General features: G+C 42.2%; 1 protein-coding gene across 3 annotated transcripts in view; it reads right to left on the bottom strand.

Moving 5' to 3' along the window:
• Positions 1 to 2,023: 2,023 nt before the first annotated feature.
• Positions 2,024 to 21,703, bottom strand: part of slc4a11 (solute carrier family 4 member 11) — a 95,480-nt gene continuing 75,800 nt past the window's right edge. For all 3 annotated transcript variants that reach the window (XM_068717635.1, XM_068717636.1, XM_068717637.1), the window contains exons 12-21: positions 21,253 to 21,366; positions 19,907 to 20,039; positions 18,719 to 18,792; positions 16,030 to 16,258; positions 15,522 to 15,628; positions 12,441 to 12,606; positions 10,844 to 11,017; positions 8,502 to 8,697; positions 7,127 to 7,296; positions 2,024 to 5,002 (exon numbers count right to left, since the gene is read on the bottom strand). In XM_068717635.1, coding sequence (XP_068573736.1) covers positions 4,936 to 5,002; positions 7,127 to 7,296; positions 8,502 to 8,697; positions 10,844 to 11,017; positions 12,441 to 12,606; positions 15,522 to 15,628; positions 16,030 to 16,258; positions 18,719 to 18,792; positions 19,907 to 20,039; positions 21,253 to 21,366 — 1,430 coding nt within the window. In that variant the 3' untranslated portion in view covers positions 2,024 to 4,935. The remainder of the gene's footprint in view (positions 5,003 to 7,126; positions 7,297 to 8,501; positions 8,698 to 10,843; positions 11,018 to 12,440; positions 12,607 to 15,521; positions 15,629 to 16,029; positions 16,259 to 18,718; positions 18,793 to 19,906; positions 20,040 to 21,252; positions 21,367 to 21,703) is intronic.

The following is a 21,703-nucleotide window of genomic DNA, read 5'->3' as shown; positions in this document are numbered from 1 at the left end:
TCACAATTATGAGATTAAAGTCATAATTCTGCAATAAAAAGTGAAAATTACAAAATATAATGTAGTAACTATGACCTGAAAAGTCAGAATTATGACTTACCATGGGGATATTTGTATAATTTTTCTTTTACTGCAGAAATGGGCTTCCATATGTTTGACAACTCATCGTCTGTCCAGTCTCCAGCATGTGACTGTGGCTTCCCTGTCTGCTGCATGGCTTTTTGAGGATTGTTTCTGTGTAACATAACTAATAATGCACATTCAAAATACCACAAGGCACCTTCATACTGATGAGGATTTCCACAGAGTGGTGGAGATGAACATCTACATTTATTCCTGAGGGTGGCGCCAGAGGAAAAGCCATGGGGTCAGTACAATGTAAACGGTTCATCCCTTTGGGAGCATGACAGAGCTCAGCAATGTTCACAGTATTCATATTAAATGATGAGATTCCTTGAGTTGACATTTTGGCCTGACGGTGGTACAAGAGGAACGTGTCCAAAATACAAAGGGTTAACTCTCCAGGGGAACGGACATCTGTAGATTTCATTACAGCCTATCTGCCGATCGGACTTTGATAGTTTTCTTGTGCACAACAAAGGGTGCAGTTGTCATTTCAGCGTTGGGAGAGACATCAGAGAGAGCTGGTGCAGAGGATTCAATTTTATAGTCTTCACCCATGGGAGTCATGTGTTTTTAATGGGATATGCTGAAAGAAATTGATTTAAACCTCTCTCCCCTGAGTACTGTTCATCCTGTGTTCTCTGTGGTGTCCTCATTGTGGGAGTAAAAAACTAAAAACAACAACAACAACATGAAAAGGCAAAACTAAAACTAAAATCTGTACAAAACATTTTCCTGAATACAAGACAGTTAAAATATGCAAAATGTTGATTTAAATCAGGAACAATGTGATATGCCATATTTTGGTTGGTACCAAAAGGTTTTGAGGTCATTTTTGGAATAGATGTTATTCCTACACGAAGAGAGTATCTTGTTGAGTGTCTCCACAACAGATTTGTGTGTAAATATATATATAAATATATATATATATATATATATATATATATATATATATATATATATATAAATATATATATGTATGTATCTATTTAGACCTATTGACCTTTTGCAGTACCTATAGGCGCTACATTAATTTGTAATTAATTGAGTAATTTAGATATTTTACTGTGGTCCAAAGTTTCTGACAAACACATGGATGGATTACTGAACTGGAACCAGCCCACGGGCCTGAAGTGTCAGAGGCCCTCCTGGTCTTCACCTAGAAAATGTCACTCGATGAGACGCACCAACAAGGAAGAGACTCAAAATGACCACGAAAAACACAAATGTTTACAAATAGACCAAAACCGCTGCAAAGAGATGCAAAACAGCTGCAAAATGAGGCAGAACTACCACAGAGAGACACAAAACTAACTACAAAGAGGCAAAACAACCGGACAGAAAACTACAAAAAGACCAAAACTACAGAGCGACACAAAACCACACAGAGACACAAAATGACTACAAAACAGCCACAAAACCAAAACAACCACAAAGAGACACAGAACAACGACAAAGAGACACAAAGCAACCACAAAGAGACAAAAACAACAACTACAAAGAGACACAAAACAACCACAAAGAGACACAAAACAACTACAGAGACACAAAACAATCATAAAGAGACACAGAACAACGACAAAGAGACACAAAGCAACCACAAAGAGACACAAAACAACCACAAAGAGACAAAAACAACTACAAAGAGACACAAAACAACCACAGACAAAAAAGTACAAAAAGACTAAAACACGTATAATGTGATGCAAAACAATAATACAACTACAAAGAGACAAACAAATGACCACAGACAAAAACCACAAAAACACCAAAACTCTTTCAGCAACAACAAACAAGAAGAAGAGGCTGAACGACCTCAGAGAGACTTGCTCCCATGTAGGAGAGGTGGTGGAGCATCCGCCCGTTGACAGACACCTCAATGAACACAAGCACACGAATATTTACATCACTACTACTTTTTATTTGGCAAACAGCTTGAGATAGTTTCTCTTTTTCAGTGTACAGTATATATATACTATAGTAAACCAACACATTCTGTTTTATAACCATTTTTTTCTCATTTTTACATATTACAGCTTACAAATATAGCTGATCTTTTTGACAAAAATTACAGATTCTGTTTGACACCTAAATTATTATGCTATATAAAAATCCACACCTTACATTCATGATTAGAAAAAGTAGGCTATATGAAATCAGGAAAGGAAAAGAATAAAAGAAACACCACAGTACGTAATTTCTCAAACAAATCCAATTACGAGAGGGGGAGTCAAGGTTTCACATGTCTATCACTCTGAATCCAATGTTAAGTCCTCTGAGAGAAGTTTGCTGCTATTCCAAAAATCATCAGTACAGAGAAGATATCGAGGAGCAACAACAATACTGTCACATAAGAAGAAGAATGGTTAAATCTCTGTACTCGGTCCAAAGTTTGAAACTAATACCTTGCCATGGATTATAATGGATACTTGATAAAAACTAAACTCTGCGTTGCAAACTGTACATATTACTTCATACCTTCGCAATCTCTCTCAACCAGTAAGCCTTAATCCAAGGATTATGCAAATGCCGTCGAGCTTTTCCTTTCATGCCTCGCTATCTCGGCGCGAGACATCGGCTCAAATTGGACATCTTTCTCACATCTGTAAGACAAAGTTGAACAGAACTGCTTGAGGGAGCTGCCATTTGGATATTGGGAAAGCAAGTAATAAAATCCAGCCGTGTGGATGCCGTGTTGACAGGCAAACTTATTCCTTTTTTTTTTGTGCAATAATTGAATCAGCACAGAGCAGTTTTTTTTTGTTTCTTCTTTTGTACCATGAGGATAAACTGACAAGTTTGTGTCTTAAAAATGCAGCTGGCCTGTCTTTGCTTCACTGATGGACCCGGATCTCACCAGTGAAGCTCTATTTTTATACACAGTATTGCTGAATATTGAGCATTGCATTCAGTTTATTGAGAAGTTACTGTTTGACTTGCTCCTTTTTTGTGTGTGTGTAGGATACATGTCCATCGGCATTACATTGTATCAAAAACCCAGATGAGTCATGCTTTAATAAGCAAACCAGTGCTTGCTTAGAAATTTACTTTTTTTGTCTTTTTGTATTAGATAACAAGATAGTCTTTCCAGACGTCGGGATTATTACATGACAACGTTTGCAAGCATTGATCTAATCATAACATCTAAAGAGGAAACAAGACCCGATTATTCTAAAACTCATCTTTGAACACGTGTTCACAAAAATAAAAAAAAAAGAAAAGAAATGCATTTTGTTGAATCCAAAGCGCACAAATATTATAATTTTTTTGTAGGTTTTTTTTGTAGTTTTTTTCGTTTAACGTTTACCTGACTTTCGTCTTTACTAGCAACGCACCAGAACTGTGTTGGACGTAGACATGAAGCTGGAAGGGGCTTTGATATGTAAACACCACGGCAAAGCCAGATGTGAGACAAGACACTCAAAATACAAGAATCAGTAACCGTGGAATGTAAAGGAGCAAACAGAGAATTACACTTTACTTCAAAGTTCAGGGATAAACACACATAAAATTCTCATTTAGTACTTAAAAGATAAAACTGTCATCGTGATAAATAAATATTCTATTTTTAATTCAACCTAAAATACTTTTTCGTATAATTCCATAATATATTCTAATATATTCATAATTTGATAAAGATTTTACTATATGTTTTGGTTTGTGCTGTCGTTCTAAATAATTACATACATACCTGTGGAATGTGTTTTACTTTATTCGGCTGAGTATTTAAATTCTACCTTAAAAATTAGGCTTTTGAAAGAGCTGGCAGGAAGCTAGATGAAGGACAGATAAGTGATTAGTGCCTGTGACAGACACACACACACACACACACACACACACACACACACACACACACACACACACACACACACACACACACACACACACACACACCTTCCTTTTTCCGCCTTCATGAACACTGATAGTCGTTGGAATGACTTAGAAACTAAATGTGCGCGTGTGTCCTTCATAGAAAAGGGGGAATCGCAGCTAAAAGGTGTAGGAATGTAACGGTTTTAACGCTGCTCAATGACAGAATTACAAAAAAAAAAAAAAGGTACAGATTTACTTTGCAGTGGCTTAAATGCAGCGTTCTCACCAGTCAATTCATCCGCAGAGAAGTACTTAAGTACTTATCAACACAGCGTAAGTACGTCGAGTTCGCCCCAATGACAGTGTAAAAACACAATGTGAGTGCAAAGTGTCAAAAAGAAAAGAGATATTGTTCAAACTTACATTGTGCCGTTACACCTTTCTACGTGCTCTACGGTGTACACCGGCAGCATTTGTATTACTTACACAGTATTAGTGAGTACTTTAAGCACTTATCCATAGCTTAACACACAGATGAATACACTCCAGTCAGGATATTGTAAAATGTTACCATAAAATGTGAAGGTGTGAGGGGAGAACATGGAGGTATATATGGCACTGAACTAGCTGACGGGGGGGGGGGGGGGGAACAGGGAGTTCTGGACGCTCCTGTTGGTTGTTTTCTCTTTTTTTTTTTTTCGGTAGAACTTTCCCCCAGAGAGATGCAGTCTGTCCACGTTTTGGAAATGCTTCCCACACTCAGCTCTCATCTTTCTTTCTCACGCGACTTCCAGTGCTTCACCTGTAAGAATGTTCTTATCAGATACAAAAATCAAAACAGTCGGTATTTATCTCCTTTTTGCTTCCGTACAGTTTTGCATTGAAAAATATGTTGTTGTTTTTCTTTTTTAAATCCTCATTTCTTTTTTTTTTTCCTTCCCTTTTTATTTAAATTCCAGACGTCTCATTTGTAGATCCAGAACTCGTCTCCATCTGTAGCTACATGTGTTGGGCATCCATTATGTCCAAGTATTTGGCCTCAATGATATGAGGAAGCACGTTGTTCCTAAACACAGAGCAGACAGAATCGATGTCAGTCGAGGAAGAAAACAAGAGGAGAGAAAAACACCACCGGAATGTCAGATCTCATCGGATTAGACTCGTCGCCTCCTTCTCACTAGTACAAGAGATCGAATCAACGTGGGTAAACTGATACTTGGCACTCAAACACATGTATCTTTCCGATGCTGTCGAGGCAGCACAACATGCACCGATCCACACTCTACATGATGTCTGCATTACAGCTGCTCCAATCACAAAATCCTACACGGATGAAAGGATTACGTTCGTGGGAAAGGTGTCGCAGCTCAGAAAGCATCCTTTACGCGGATCGTTTTTTTTTTTACGTCCCACAACGCAACCGGTTTCAGTCTCATTGCCTTGATTAGCTGCTGTACTCTAGCTGGTTAGCATAGCGGAGCATTTAGCAGTTAAGACAGTCAGATAATTCCCTCAGGAAATGTAAACAGCCCACTGTGTGCTAACACGTGAACCGCAGCCACTTCACCATTTAACTGATGTCAGTGTTGTGTTTATTGAAGGAGGGTTTAAATGAGAAAATAGCCTTAATAATGGTTGAGGAGTATTATGAAGTACAGGTGTTGTGCAGTTTCAGGTGGGATTTTTGCAGTTCGAAGTGTTAAAGCAGTCGAGTGCTGTTCACACACACACGAGTCTCCTCACTGAACACGGTGAAGTTGGAACGATTAAACGATCCGTTCTGATCCGTCGCCGCTGGAAGAGCTGCAGATAATCTGATTCACAAAGAGAAGCAACATGAAGAGAGCGGCCGTCTGCCGCGCCTCAAGGTCACGTTCACAAAAGACGTGGAGCTAAAAGATTACGCCGTGAACGCGCTAATTATGATTTCCGGCTGAGTGCAATTTGCCCTTTTTTTCCCGCAGAGGGAGGAAATGTTGCGTATTTGTTTGTGTGCAGTAATAACCTTATTATTTTCGTCTCGTCGGCAGGAGGGGAGCTTTGTTCGTTTATTTCTTTTCACGACGCAACGACAGTCGTGTCAGCGCGTCCCGACATAAATGAGTTTGAGCGTTTTGCGCATGGCGATGCGGTCGCCTGGCTACAATCACTGCTGCCCTGATCACTGGAAGCCTGGGCGTCCGGACTCCCCTAATGAATGCACTTCAGTTACCACCGACTCTCTGGAAACGCCGATAACATCAGAGGAACTGCGCGTGGCTATCAGCGCTGATCTTTGTGAATTGGATTCTTTTTTTAAATGAGGCCTCATTTGCGTAGAAAGAGGCCAATTTTGCGCCGAACGTCCGCATATCACCTCATTTAAACAGGTGCAAATAGCGCAGGAGCACCGAGAGGCTATTTGCTCGGCAGCACAGTCACGGGAGCATTTCAACCTTTACGGAATCACCGTTTCATTCCGTCTTATTTCTGCAGGTTTGGCGGCTGCAAAAGCCGCGCAATCTTTTTGTGAACTGGCCCCTCAGTCTGTTGATCAGGCTGGCGATAGATTCTTTAACAGCGGTGTGTAATGGGTGTGCTAACAAACTGCACACAGTAAACTTTGGTACGGTGCCGCTCTGAAAAACAAACTTAAATAAAACTCATAAATCAGATGTTTAAGTTAAAAAAAAAGAATCCAAAATGTAATAAACCAACAAACATAGTAAAATACTAATGATTCAACTTTTAAAAGTACTAGATGAATACTTGCTTGCTTTCTTTAAAGTTTGAACCATTTTTCAAGTGCAAAGCATGAATTTTTACTGAAGATATTCCACTAGTTTCATGTACCAAACAGCAGCTAGGAAAGTGTTGTAAATGATTCTGTGAATTCATAAATATCATATATGATGCAGTGCACTACACCCACTGTTCTCACACATTTTGTTGAGTGAGACTGAGCAGATGACCTGCAGCACAAAACATTTGTATCTCGACCGCACCGCCAGATGTTTCCGGCTGAAACACATTAAACCTCGTTATCGAATAAAAACATTCAATCGAATGAAATTAAAATTAATTAAGAAATTAAGAAAACTACAGTTGTCAACTCCCCCAAAATTCCCCCAAAATGTGCTGTTTTGAGAGATAAGTGGTGCTGACAAATACAGAAACATCACATTCTGGGACAAAATGGCCGCGGACGTACCTGATTGGAATTAGCATGATCATGCACAGAGGGAAGATCATCTTCATGTACGGTATAGGGTACATGCCGAACGTGCAGAGTACCAGCAGCTGCATCATCTGCAGGAAGGTGAAGTAGTGGATCTTCCTCTGGGGCACTTTGCGGATGTAGTGGGTAGGCGGGTAAGACGTCTGCAGGAGGTGAGAGGATCAGGACAGATTAAAAACCACAGTCTACCCCGAGGGTCTTTTTCCCTCTCTGTCCTCGGGCCTCCTGCTGTCTTAAAGAGACGGCTGAGGGAAGTGGACGGCCCACACACCTCTAAGAAGTGCACAGCGGGCTTCAGATCATAAATAACATTGAGCTTTCAGCGGATGTTGTCTTATAGAGTCTATTTATAGCACGAAGGGGTCTCCTGTGTGAGTGTGCAAGGTGGGGGGGGGGGGGGGGGGGGGGAGAGAAGCTGCTGGTATTATTTTAAAACCTGCACTCGGTGAGGCTTTTATGTAAAAATACACCTGTCTCTGCAGTTGGAGTGGAGCTGCAAGAGAAAACAAACTCATCTCCCCCGACTGATCTGGTGTCAGGTGTGAACAGGAGTGCATAAATCAAAAAAGTACCACATGCCTCTGCCAACAAAACTGTTTCACAGTGTTGGTTACAGCCGGCGCGCATTTTGGAAACATGACTTCTGACACGTGGGGGTTTGTTTTGTTTCACATCCTCATGTGGGGAGTCTGGAGTCCTGTTTGTCCAGACTTCTTGTTCCGTGATCTCGTCATTTGGACGTTTTATGACGAGTCTCTCAGTCTGTTACTTCCATGTTCGATATTGTAATAGCATACGGTGATGCAGCTCAAACATCCAGGTGAAGCAACGACGAGCAAAATACATTTTCGAGTGGCGGGGGGACATTTTTCTTTTCTTTTCTTTTTTTTTTTTCTACAGTTACCTCTCACTGCCATTTGGAGGCGCCAGTGTGTGAAGTGTAGAGTTTAGGGGCGACTATCTCCAGTGGGAAGGTTAAATCAGACACACAGGAGGAGAGATTTCCTCTTCAAGGAGAATTATTGTGCAAAATGTATATCTGTAATCTGACTGACCATGTTAAGAAGGTTCAGCAGTACAAGAGCAGCACTAAAATATATATTTAAAAAATGTACTAGCTGATCTGTCTTAATTCACTAAACCCTACCCACCTGGATTAAAACACAAAAATTATATTTGCAAATATTATTTGACTCTGCTCCTCCAGCGGCGGGCACCGAGTCAACCGTTTGATCTGCAGAGCCCTGCAATCGACATATGGTCACACACACACATTTATTCACTCACCTTCGTACACCTCACACACACACACACACACACACACACACACACGAACACACTTTCTCACCTGCTCCTTGAGGAGGAGAGCCATGCGGTCGCACATCTGGTTCCCGTCGATGGAGGTGAGGGCGATGTAGAGGAAGAGGCCGTACAGGACGGGTTTGGGGATCCATTGCAGCGGGAGAGGCAGCAGCAGCACCGACACGCCGATGAAGATGTTGGCAGTCAGAGACGTCAGCCGGGTCTCCTTCACCTGGACGATACTGAGGAGACGCGCACACACACACACACACACACACACACACACACACACACAAATGAATGGCTTACCGGAGAGCGCACAATCGTTTCATACAATGCAACAGACAACGTTTCTAGTCCAGGATGGTCTTATCAGTGTTCTCGCACATTTTCCATTTGAGAAATTCTCAATTTTGCAGACCAAATTTCTGTTTTTTTTTTGAGGGAAATATATTTTGGACTGTGATGAACAAAATGCAGATTTTTGTAAAGAAAACAAACACTGTATTTAGGACATGTCACCAACCTTGTTTCTAGTTTAACCCTCAGTAAATAAAAAGACATTGTACCTGAAGCTGAGTGTTCTAAGCTGACCTATCAGTAGTTTGTGACGACAACATGCGGTATGAGGTTTTGTTTGGTCGGATGTATTGCATTGAGTGCGGCTGAAACACCCATCCGTCCACTTATCCTGTCCAGAGGAGTGTGAAGCTGCCGAAGAAAAACACTTCATTAAATAAGTGGTTCCCAACCCGGGGGTTGAGACCCACAAAGGGGTCAGGAGATAAATCGGTGAGGTTGCAGGATAATTAGAGCGACGGAAAAGAAAAAGATCTCCGTGACGACTCTTCCTCTAAGCCTTCGTTTCTTTTTCTTGACCTTTCTATACCTCTTCAGGCCTCTGAAAATGATTCAAATTAAAAATTCTTCGAAAGGAAAATGTGTCTCTGTGCCTCTCAACTATTTTGTACAGACTTAAACTAAAGGGCACTATGCTTTTGAGGTCATGTCTCCTAAAGTTTGGAACTGTCTCTGCAAGCTCTCCCAGCTGCACCTGCCCGTCTCCACCTGCAAGTGGATCACAGGACTTCCTGTCTGACAGGAAGCAGCAGGGAAAACACGTCTCGGCCTCCCGGACCATCAGCACCGGTTCCCCCCAAGGCTGCCTTCTTTCCCCTCTGCCCTTCTCCCTGCACACCCAAAAGACAACGACGGTGCACTTCTACACCGCCATCGTCGAGTCCATCCTCTGCTCCTCCATCACGGTCTGGTACGCTGCAGCCACTGCCAAGGACAAGGGCAGGCTGCAGCGCATCATTCGCTCTGCCGAGAGGGTGAATCTTGCCGTCCCTCCAGGACTTGTTCGCTTCAAGGACCCTGAAGCGAGCAAGAACGATATCGTAGCCGACCCCTCTTACCCTGGACGCAGACTGTTCCGAGTCCCTTCCATCTGGCATCAGGACCAAGACCTCGCGCCGCAAGAACAGTTTCTTCCCAGTGATGATTGCACTGTGTTCATTGTCTGTTGTTGTGCACCATTCACCAAGTCAAATTCCTTGTATGTGAAACGTACTTGGCAGTAAACGGTTCTGATTCTGATTCTCTCTTTGAACTTGAGACCTGCAGACAGGTCAGTCAATTATTCAAATGCTAGTACTCAGGCTTGTCTTGCCGACTTGGCAACTTTCTCGGAAGGTTTGGCAACTTTTGGAGCTAGAGCTGCTAGCTAATTTCATTGCAAAAGAGTTGGCAACACTGGGCTGTTTGTTTTTAGTTGGATACGTTTTTTAATCCAGCGTACTCTTACTAGTCTCTCAACATAACCAACCCTTGCTTTAAGCGGGTTTTGCTTTATCTTTATTTTTTATTTTGGAGCACTTTGCTCTTGAAACGTGCTCTATAAGTAAGACTACTCACTTTTGAAATGTCACCACATTAAAAAGGTTGGCCACTTTCGCAAATGTTCGTGGACAATCAGGAAATTTCAAATTGAAATTCCCAGACATACTTCCAAGAACCCTAAATTGCAAATTTTTCTACAATCAATATCTCTAATTAGATCTGCTGCTCTTATAGACGAGTGCCCCCCATACCCTCTTTATCACACTTGACTACTTCAGAAATCCTGAATATATGCGCTAACTATAGCTTTGCACATATCTGCGTGGCCGTAATGATGAACTTAATCCTCTCGTCTCTTAAAAGCTCCTTCGCCTCCTCCACCCGGAGGAAAAAAAAATGGTTAGCTACGTAGTAATCATGCAATCAGGGGGAAGAGCGGGAAATACAGTAGCCTGCGACACAAAATTACCAGTCGCCACATGCTCGGAAGACGACCTTTAATTGAGCGTCTGATTAGCAGCGGCGGCGACAGGGCGGGGAACTCACGTCTCATAGAGGTGCCCCCCCTCCACGCGCTGCTCCACGAACGCCAGCTGGCGCACATGGAGGGTGGAGTGTGGGAAGGCGGCGTGCATCCAGGGCAACCCCAGCACCGACATCAGTATGTTAATGAGCCCAGAGAGCATGAGGTCCCAGTGATACGCCGTGCCCTTCAGCAACCTGAGGAGCAACGCAACCGTTAGACTCGACAACAAATACACTGCAGCGCAGCGACTCACCCGAACCACAAACTGCTGACACAAAAACACACAAGTTCATTCACACACACACACACACACACACACACACACACACACACACAGAGATAGAGATGTGAAAAGAAAATTAGCATACAGTCACACACTCACACAAATACAAAGGGCATCGCTCTCCTGAGGTCAGCGGCGCCCTTTAACACAACCTGATTCAACTCGCTCGAGTGTTTCACTAATTCTTCTCATTCATCGTTGAGTCAACCTGCCATGCAAACATGTTTCTACACATGTGAAGCACACATCGATATGTCATCGACGACGACGGCAACTTCACAGAAAAGGACGACCTTTATGATCGCCGCTGTGCATCTTCCCTGACTCTCCAGCTCTACTGTCTACAGCAATAATAATAATAATAATAAAGAAATATCAATACGCACTGATCATAATGATCATCAGCTGTGCGTCCTGCTGATGCAGCCTTGAGCGTGACATTGAAACCTAAACACTGCAGATCACTCGCTGGATAAGTAACTAAGTGGTCATCAAGCCTAAATGCACAAGTACTTATTAGATCAGAAGATTGTTTATCGGCGTTTATTGGCCATTGTGCTGACAGATATTTTAAATAAATAAATGATGACGGAAGACAAAAAGTCAAGTTATTTCCAGACACAAACAAAAGGAAGCTGAAGATGAAAGAATCAAACGAGAAACGCAGGAACAGAAATAGACTTCTTTTAACTTCTGTTCTATTGATAGTGACCCATGGGGGATGTAGTGTAGTGTAGTTATATATATATATATATATATATATATATATATATATATGTATTGTAGTTTACAATTTATAAAACAATATAACAGTGTTGAAGACATCAAGCTGTCGCTTCGCCTTCCAGTCCTCGTTTGGAACAGACATTTAGATCCAATTAATTTCTCCCCAACAAATGTGGACGATAAGAGCTGTAATTCCATCATTATAGATTCTCCCTGTCGGGCTGGTTCATGGCTGCTGCTCCTATAAGTGGTCTCTCCGATGCAAATTTAGAGGAACAGGGTAAAAAGCTCAACATCGTGCTTTGGCTCTGAGGCTTCTTCAGAGCTCCCTGACTGTGACAATTTGACTCAGATGTCAAGTTTCTGGCTCAGTTAATCTTCCCCTCCCTAACGGACCGGCAAAAATCCGGTTTCAGCAGATCCCAAAGGTCCTTGGTGGCTTTTTGAGGGGTCATGGAAAGAGTTTAAGAAAGCTAATGCACAATAATTAGTATCCCTAATAAGTATCGCTAATATTATCCCTTTGGACAGTTTTCTAATTGTTATCAAGTCACGCTTTCTTTGTCAAACTCCTCCTGTACACGAAGGCCTCGTTGCCTCTGCGGTACCTGTTCTCTGGCGCGTTGGTCAGCGAGACGACAATGTTCTGGTCGATGAAGATGAGGAGGGCCAGGAGGAAGCCGAGGCCCATGGCGCTGACGACGTTCAAGGCCGTCAGCCGCTCAAACGGAGCCACTTTGAAGACGGGCCGGTTGTGAACTTTAAAGACTGGAACTGTTCAGAGAGGAAAGAGAAACAATTACAGCCAGAGCTGAGCTAGTATGGTGAATAATGAAATCACTCAATCGACAGATAAACGGCAACTATTTTGATAATCTATTAATTGTTTCATTCATTCCACATTGGCTTATTCCAGCTTCTAAAAAATGAGGATTTGCTGTTTTTCTTAGATAGTAACATTTCAACATATTTTGGTTTAGGAGCGTCGGTCGGACAGAACAACCAATATTTTAGGCACAAAACAATATATTGATCAATCAGGAAGATTGCCTGCAGACTGAGACCTGCCAGATTGGCGGTATTAAAGCGAGAGTGAAGATAATGAATCTTCTGAAGGCATCTGTTGGTACCAACCATGTCACTAATGGGCTAAATGATGATACCAAGTCGGGCTAGGTGGCACGGCCGTTTTTTAAGGGGTCCCTTGACCTCTCTCCTTAAGATATGTGAATATAAATAGGTTCTTTAGTACCCACGGGTCTCCCCTTTACAAACATGCCCACTTTATGCTAATCCAATGCAGAATGAATTAATGTGTTATTTCCTGCCTATTCTGAAATGGTTTATTTGAATATTTCGGCACGCTTGGGTCCCTAAACAGTCTTGGAATTGCATAAATTGGGTATGACTGGAGAGCGGAGACTCTTGTGGATCCAATGAGGCCGATTGTATTCACGTGTGATGATATTAGAATAAAAACATAGTGAGACCATTTACACCCTTTACACCCACAAACTGGAGACGTTGGGCATTCAGAGGATGTATGGCTTTCCTGGGTATATTGTCAAGAAAGGGACAGAAGTACTCGCCATCCAGTCACCAAAATATGCCTAAAAGTTTTTTAGATACCAAATCACAGCATGGATTTTTCTCTGGTGTTTCTAAAAGTCTTGGTGTCTTAATGTGGTATTTTGGAGGGATTTCTGATCATTATTATCAATTCTTGAGTGAAAATTGTTTGTATTTTCTTTTTACCAAATTTGTTAAAAATTTTACCAAATTTGTTGAAAATTTTACCACATTTGTAAAAAAAAATGTCCCAAATTTGTAACAAATGGCATCAACCCCCCAAAAAAGCTGCAACAACTTATGAGACAGTATTGAGCACAGGAATGGCATCGTATACTTCCATCATCGTGTCCTAAACACAATGTGTATTACGGATTTATAACTATAAAACTCCACACACACTTCTATGTGGCATCTACTGTTGACCCGCTAGCTCCCCTTAAAGATCCCCTGCCCCCCCTAAAAAAAAAGACAGAAGTGGGTCTCTGTGGGTCTCTAAGGGTTAATTGATGATGAAAATAATCCTCAGCTGCAGTCCTAATTACAACTATGAGCTTAATTCATCGGCGAGACTTTCCTCCAATGAAAGCGCTCTTACTTTGTTAGATAACTACAGTTCAGGACCTGCTTGATTACATCTCTATTAGAGCAAAGTTATAAACGTCCATTTCTTTAGTGGACCTTAAATGGTGACAGGAATTGTCATTTCTGCCTGAAAGCTGCTATCAGGACTTCCCAAACTCATCACATTCCATCTCCACGAACATAACTGTCTCTCAAACTGTTGTGATGACTCACGTTTTCACAACCGTTTCCTAGGAGGAGCTGGACTTTTTTCAAATATATTGGCTATCTCATTTGGCCCCTCAAACGCCGCTGAATTAAGTGCAGTTGGTTAAATTTAGGAAGTAATGACAATACAATAATGGGCCTATTATCTTATGACTTATTGTCTCTCGAGGTAAAGGAACAGAAAATTGGCCGGGCACTTAAATTTGAATTCACTTGAGGGTTTTGGCGCTCGTCTCTGTTTCTGAGTCGACCCCTGGAGAACAGCTGCTGCCTTGGCAACGATGAATGGAGACTCCAAATGATGCTAAACAATGGAGGATAAAAACTGAAAATATCCAATGTGTTCTGGCCTGTGCCTTGATTAAGGAACATAAAAAAAAAAAAGACAATAAAGGCAGCGAATAGTGGAAGCCCCGCAGTTACACAGTCGGGCTGGGAAGTAAACAAGCTGTAAGTTTGAGCCCTTCAGCAGGTTTGGACCAGAGTCTAAATCCCTTAAGTGTAAATACACCCCAAACAGCAGTGCGCTGTGACTACGAGACAGCTGACTGGCAGCCACAGGCAGCTTTCTCACAATTGCTTTCCCTTATTTTTCATATTTAATGAAATGTTCTAGGCTTTTTTTTTTTTTTTTTTTAACAGCAAGGAGCTAAAGTAGGTTGCAATAATACCTAAAGACACAAAACCACACGCATATGTCTTGCAATAAAGCCACTTTATGGAAGTTCAGATAAATGCTAATACGCACGCAGATGTGAGGAATCGACTATGCTTTTCTTCAGTCACGTTTGTCCGAGTTAAAAACGCAGAAACACGACTGTAAAGCACTTCATCGTCCATCAAAGAGCTGGGAGAAAACAAAAAGCCTGTGCATGTGGCGTACAGTTATAATGGGGGAGGGAGGAGGTATTTATATCATATTAAAGTTTGTTATGTTTTCTTTATATAAGACGGCTGTGATGGATAATTGTAGCATTTCCAATGTTTTAACAGGACATGAACCTCTCAGCTCTGAGTCACTTTTGGAAGAATTTGGAGTTTTGTTCCAAATGCCAAAAACGAAGCATAATGAATTTGCTCCGACTCGCACCTCTGACTGGCTTCTTCGCCATAGCAACAGCTGCCGAGCCTCATGGGTATCGTAGTATTTAGAAGGATCCAACACACCAAAGAAAAGACGTGGATTTTCATAAAAGAGTTCAGATAATTAAAGGGACAGTGTGTGCGATTTTTGTAGCGTCTAGCGGTGAAGATCGCAGATTTCAGAAGAGGACCCTGCTCCCTATGTAGACACTCTGTTATCTGGAGAAGCAACGAGTGATACTAACGCTTAATGTCACTGAAAATGTAGGAGCCGATGAAGGAGAACATGAGCACTGAGATCGGCAGGGCGCAGTCCGACAGCACCTCCCTCACTTTGGCGTGGAGGAACGGACTGAAAGAGAGGGAGGAAGAGGGAGAGAAAGAGACAAATAATAGAGGAATACAATTACTGTGGACAAGACAAGGACAATGGCTGCAATCCTGACACTGCCTAAGTACCTCGGCCCGCCTGTTGCTGACACAATTGAATCCAGCTTTGAGGTTGATTTGATTACTGGGGCAATCAGAAGTAGAATATTAATGCTTATTAAATCACAGGCCGGGACAGAAGCTTTCGACGGAAACGGGAGCTTCCGTAAGAGCCCGTCTGGAAAAGTTCCTGCGAGCGCCGTCACTCCAGACGATCTTTAGAGTCGAAGGCCCCCAACTCGCCGGCGTTCGTCCTCCCGTCCAAACAAGATTTAAAACTCCTCCAGTGATTTATCTGCAGAGTGCCCGCAGCGCTGCACGTACCTCCTTTTGAACTGGTAGAGGGTGTAGCCCATCCACAACGTCCCGAGCATCAGCAGGAGGCAGAGGACGGACCTCTCTCGGGTGCACTGGATGACGGACTCGGGGAGGGCGTTGAGGGCGAACCCGGCCGCCGTCTCGCTCCTGTTTCCCCCGAGCAGCACTCCGCCCTGAGGGAAGGCGTCTATGCTGCCGTTGGCCAGCGTCGGGGCGTGGTAGTACCTGTGAAAGACTGAAGTCACATCCGCAGCGTTGAGTTAAGCTGAGGGCATATCGGAAGATTAAGCAAAGACTACAAACTCTGCAACGTAACGACTACTTGCAGCAACATAGCGGGTTGGACGGTCCCCCATTTTGATCCAGACTGTCGCTGCGTATTAGAGCGATTGTCATGAAATGTTGCACAGACGTTCATGGTGCCCAGAGGATGAATGCTAAAGAGTTTGGTGATACACTGACATCTCCTCTAGCGCCACCAGCTGATTGACTTCTGTAGTTTTATGTGAAATGTCTTGAACTCCTAAAACTACAAATTCTGCAAATTCCTGCAATAAATCTTCCACGTGACTGTACAACAAACACGGACAAACATCCCCCGGTGGATGTGCCGGTAAATTGCACTTTATTGGCGCGAAGGGAATTACAATAGGCAGACCTTTGTCTTCTATTGGTCCAGCACCTGCCTTCGTAAATTCAGGTAGAATGTTGGGATGGAGAGACATAGAGGACAGGGACTGTGAGCTGGATGACAGAGACCCTCATAAAAGTGAGATAAACATCAGCTGAGCTGTGGCTCTGCACTAAAAACCTGATCAACTGGATGGTAAAAACAAGAAGCCCAGTCCAGGTGCACGGCGCTCTTTGTGGGCAGCGACTGGATCGACGGTCAAACTATTAGAATTCTTAAAGTCTGCATACCGCATGACTTTATTTCTACGCTGGCAACAGCAATATCAGCCTGCGTTGGAGTCAGTTCACTGAAATCAGACCTGACATTTGTATTATCTTCTTTTCCTTCATTCAGCCTTATTTGGCCAGGAAAGTGTCATTGAGATATTGAGTCTCATTTACAAAAGTTTCACACAAAAAACAGAACAGCAAAAAGTTTAAAACAACAGAAAAACGTAAAGAATTCCACATAAAAGAGCCGACAGACTTATAAACAAACCTGCAAATTGCGTGAACCTTGTCCTTAATCCAGTTTCTGACACGTTCATACGCTGTGAAGTAATCTAGTTTAAACTGACTCAGTAGTTCACGCCTGCAAAAGCTACGAAAAAAACAGCACTTTCACCAAGAAACGGTGCTGGTTGGAGAGATGAAAAACATGATTAATTATAAATGTATTATGATTATTATAAAGAAAAAATTAGCAATTTTCCAAACTTACAAACTACAATGTGTATAGAACCCCGAATCAAAGGCATATAGTATATATATATATATATATATATATATATATATATAATCATTTGTTCTATCGCCTTATTATTTACAGTAACGATGAGAGAGACATCATGAACACATCTGAAGTCATAATGTGAGTCTGCTCCTTTAGCGAGCCTCATGCTGACGGCTGAGGTATTAAACCCTGTAGAGCTTTGCTTTAACAACCACATAAATAAGAAGAATGACAACAACCTGGTCTGTAAGAGTGCCGCACAAGCAGGAATAAGTTCCCGTCATCACTTTGAGAGGGGAGCGTGAGACTCGACGTGCACGCCGCTCCCTCCGCGGGCCTTTTCATCAAAACCGGGACAAAGTTATGTGGCAAGCAAAGTTGTAGAGGAGCCCGGATACACTCACGGGGTGTGTTCATTCACGCCACCGCACAAATATTTGGGATGAAGAGTGTCAACAAAAATGGCATAGGTTAATGTTATGGTAATGGCATATGAGCTCGGAGCGTATTTTACAAAATGGTTTCTGAAAATTGAACTACTGCGCCGGCAATCTGCGGAAAACAGGACGACGGCGCATTCAAAATAAATTACATTCCGCCGTCGTCGTCTCGCTTTTTTTTTGGGGAAATGACATTGTGTAAAATATTTATCATATACTAAGATGAGGCACGGTAAGGGGGGGGGGGGGAGGGGGGGGTGTAATATGGCTGCAGGCTGGGATCAAAATCTGGATTGATTAATTTAGTGCATAGTATCTCTCTTAGCCGCTCAGTCTGCTGACCCACTGCAGTAACAGAGCAACTAATGATGAATGATGAACGAGTAGCACTGCTCTTATGAGATTAGTTCATTCATCAAATGTTGGGTCTTTGCTGTCTTTTCTATGTCTTTTTTTTTCTGGCAATACAATAAAACAATAATATTTAAGAATATGGCTTGAACATATTTGAAAAAATTCCTCTGATTAGTAGTCAGAATAGTGGAAAAAAAGCTTTAATTAAATAGACTGAATGATCAGTTTAAAGATCTTTAGACGACCAGTCAACAAAGGACTCTTCAGTGGAGGACGGCCATGCTAATTAGTGAGCTGCACCCTTAAATCACACTTTAAAAAGTGTGTGTGTGTGTGTGTGTGTGTGTGTGTGTGTGTGTGTGGTGGGTCTGATCCTAGCGTTAGCATTGGTTGTGATCAGTCAGAGCAGAGGACAACGTATTGATCCACTCAGTCAACATGTCGGTTAACGTGGCAGAAACACAGCGACGTGAGACCGTGAAGAACAACAACTTACTTTTGATTGTTCCTTTCATTGCGTCCACCACAAACGCGATGGAAATGAAGAGCGCAATGACCTCCTCTGTCGACCTGGAAGACCACAGGAAGCATTACTGTGGTGATAATCAAGGTTGTTGCAGAAATAAAGTGTTACAAAGATGCTGATGTGAACCGAAATACAAATAAAAAAACTACTCTTAATGGAGAAGAATCGTTATAATTACATCCGCACAACTGTGCTTAGAGAATAAATGTATGTCTGGCCAAATAATTGGAAAAAATGATGTAAATAGATGTTTTTAAGTAAGTTTAAGTTATATAAGTTAGGTAATAAACTGTTGATTAATGCGCAACATTCATTTTGCTATTTTATTTGAATCACAGACTAGAAGTAGACCTGCAGGCAGATGTACCAGGCTCAGAAACTACCTAACAGTAATATTAAACTACAACTTAAATCTAAAAAGCAATGTGTCAAATTAAACATATTACTATGTGTTGTGTTTTCATGAAATGTTTTAAAATCTGAAAAATATTCTGCAGCAATACTCAACGCTAATAGAACAGAATGCATTCATTAGTCGCCAAAATGGATTGTTCAGCAAGTGAAACACAAACAAACGACATATGAATAAAATGTAACGCAAAATTAAAAGTACATCAATTTAAACAGTAAAAAAACACAAAGTGAGTAATGCCTTCACCAAACAGTCAAGTTGCAGTTTATATCCACGTCTGTCCAAAATGTCATCACTTCATTTTATTTGATCCTATTAGACGTTTGTTAGAAAGTGTAATGATTAGCATTATGAATTGTTGGGTTCTTGTGAGGTCACTGTGACGTTGGATCAGGTCATCCTCGAGTCCAAGTGGAAGTTTGAGCCGAATCTGAAGAAGTTCCCTCCAGGGCGTTCCTGAGATATCGTGTTCATGAGAACATCCCCAAAAACATGCCTCTGTCCACGGCTAATATTTTCAGGAAATAGTAATATGTTTATGTATTTGCTGCTTTTCCTCACAGAGTTCAGTCAGAACGCTTTCGTACAAAACAAGACTTTTCTGTTGAGCGCCAGCGATTTCGCCGCAGACGCCGTCGCAACCGACCAATTTAAAACATTTTCCGTTTGACAGAGAAGGAAGCGCACCAACAGAACGTAACTAAAAGAAATAAAAATAATGAAGTCAAACCGTGTGTGAGGAATACCTTTTGAAGAGCTTCATGAGCAGGCTGACGTTGAAGATCCCTCCCAGGATGAGGAAGAGGCAGTTCCACAAACCGATGCAGGCGTAGAAGGCTGGGAAGTCCAGGTTGTAGTCGTCGCAGATTCCTCGTATCACTGCGAGCGAACACAGACCACGACACAACGTCAGGCATCGCCTCACAAACGTTTTGGTCGATTCGCGCAAAGCAGATGAGCCAACAGTCAACGTGTCACATCGAGCACTAACGCGCATAAGCGGTGTTAAATAGGAATAAAGAAACTTCGTTTTTTCAAGTAACTTCAAAAATTCAATCAGTGAGAAATTGTTTGTGACAAACAAACACTGAGCGACAGACCGATCGATGTTGCTTTAATTGATAATATTAACAAACACACTAGGTTAATAAGAAACGGCATCGATCGCCTTTACTCTGTAAATACGGACGCATGGAAATAAAGAAATAAAGAACAAAGAAGGAATATTTGTGCTTCTGCTATTACTGAAAAGCTGAGGAAAAGATTTACTTTACTCACGCACAAAGGAAAGGAGAACTTCATTCAAAGGAATTGCAATGGATTTGTTAAAAACATAATTTAGTTGTAATCTCGAGCAGATGAGTTACAACGTTACAAACAAGCCATTGTTCTGCTCAGACAGGCTGCTGGAAATGTACTGTAATTATCCCCATGAGAACGTTGCTTAGCACAATTCTAGCCCCATTTAACTTCAAAGAGCATCGCGCCACAAAACCCAGCAAAACAGCTTTGGTATTAAAACTACATCCTGGCACCGGGGTCGCTGCGCCTCCTCACCGCTGACCGACTCCGCAAGCTTCCAGCCGCCAAGATCGCTTAAAATCCAAAGCAACAGAACGCTGCTGTTGGGTAAAAACCGGAGAACAGTTTATGCGCCGTCGACTCTCACAACGGAGTATTAAGTTTTGCATGGTTGTGTGTGTGTGTGTGTGTGTGTGTGTGTGTGTGTGTGACGAGCCAGTTTCCTGACCTGTAAGCCCCTGAAAGCAACTATTATGTAACAGAAAAAAAAAAGTTGTTTTCTTCATCCCTGAAGAACACAAGGTTTGGAGATGTGCCTTTTTGCTCGACTGCACCAGGAACAACACACTGTTTGTGTGAGAAAGCCGACAGTGAATTACTCCAACGGGGCCGTTCTCTAGCAAAAGAGGGAGCAGAAGAGGACGAAACAGTCTCTACACAGTCGGGTGCTTCCTTCTCTTGATTTTTGATGTAATCTTCTTAGTTCTCCAGCCCCTCAGCCTCCTTTTCAAATGGTCCGTCGGCAGAAACTGTGAAAAGATAAGTGTGTGTTGGCTGAGCCGAGGCCTACCGCTGATGAAGATGGCGAGGGGAGCCGTGGTCAGAGGGATGACGAGAGGAGAGCCGGCGAACAGCGAGTAGATGACCCCGCCGATGCTTTGGCCGATGATGGTCTTCCGGACATCTGGACAGAGAGGACGCACACGGAGGACACTCAGGAGGAAGTACCGACGTGGACTAATTAATGGGCATTAAGGTTCTTCTGTGGAGCTGAACAGAAGCTGAGGTTAATCCGATTTTTCACACGTTGAATGTTACGGAAGCCCTGATAGTCATTTCATAAGTCTGATCTTAATTGTTTTCTTACATGTTCATGACTAATGAACAGGTCATCTTTTTTGCATTATTTTCTTCATCTTTGAAACAGGAACAAAAATAATGAAAACATATTTTTACTAATTTGCTTGTTTTCAATGTGTGAGAACAGGTGAAAAAGAAGTTCTGGAAGGTGAATCTTGCGT

The sequence above is a fragment of the Cebidichthys violaceus genome, unplaced genomic scaffold (genome assembly GCF_023349555.1).
Source record: "Cebidichthys violaceus isolate CVI_PGR_0920_01 unplaced genomic scaffold, fCebVio1.0.p SCAF_22, whole genome shotgun sequence".
In the NCBI taxonomy this organism is placed as follows: domain Eukaryota; kingdom Metazoa; phylum Chordata; class Actinopteri; order Perciformes; family Stichaeidae; genus Cebidichthys; species Cebidichthys violaceus.
Note: the sequence above shows the minus strand (reverse complement) of the source record. Positions and strands in the feature narration are given on the sequence as shown.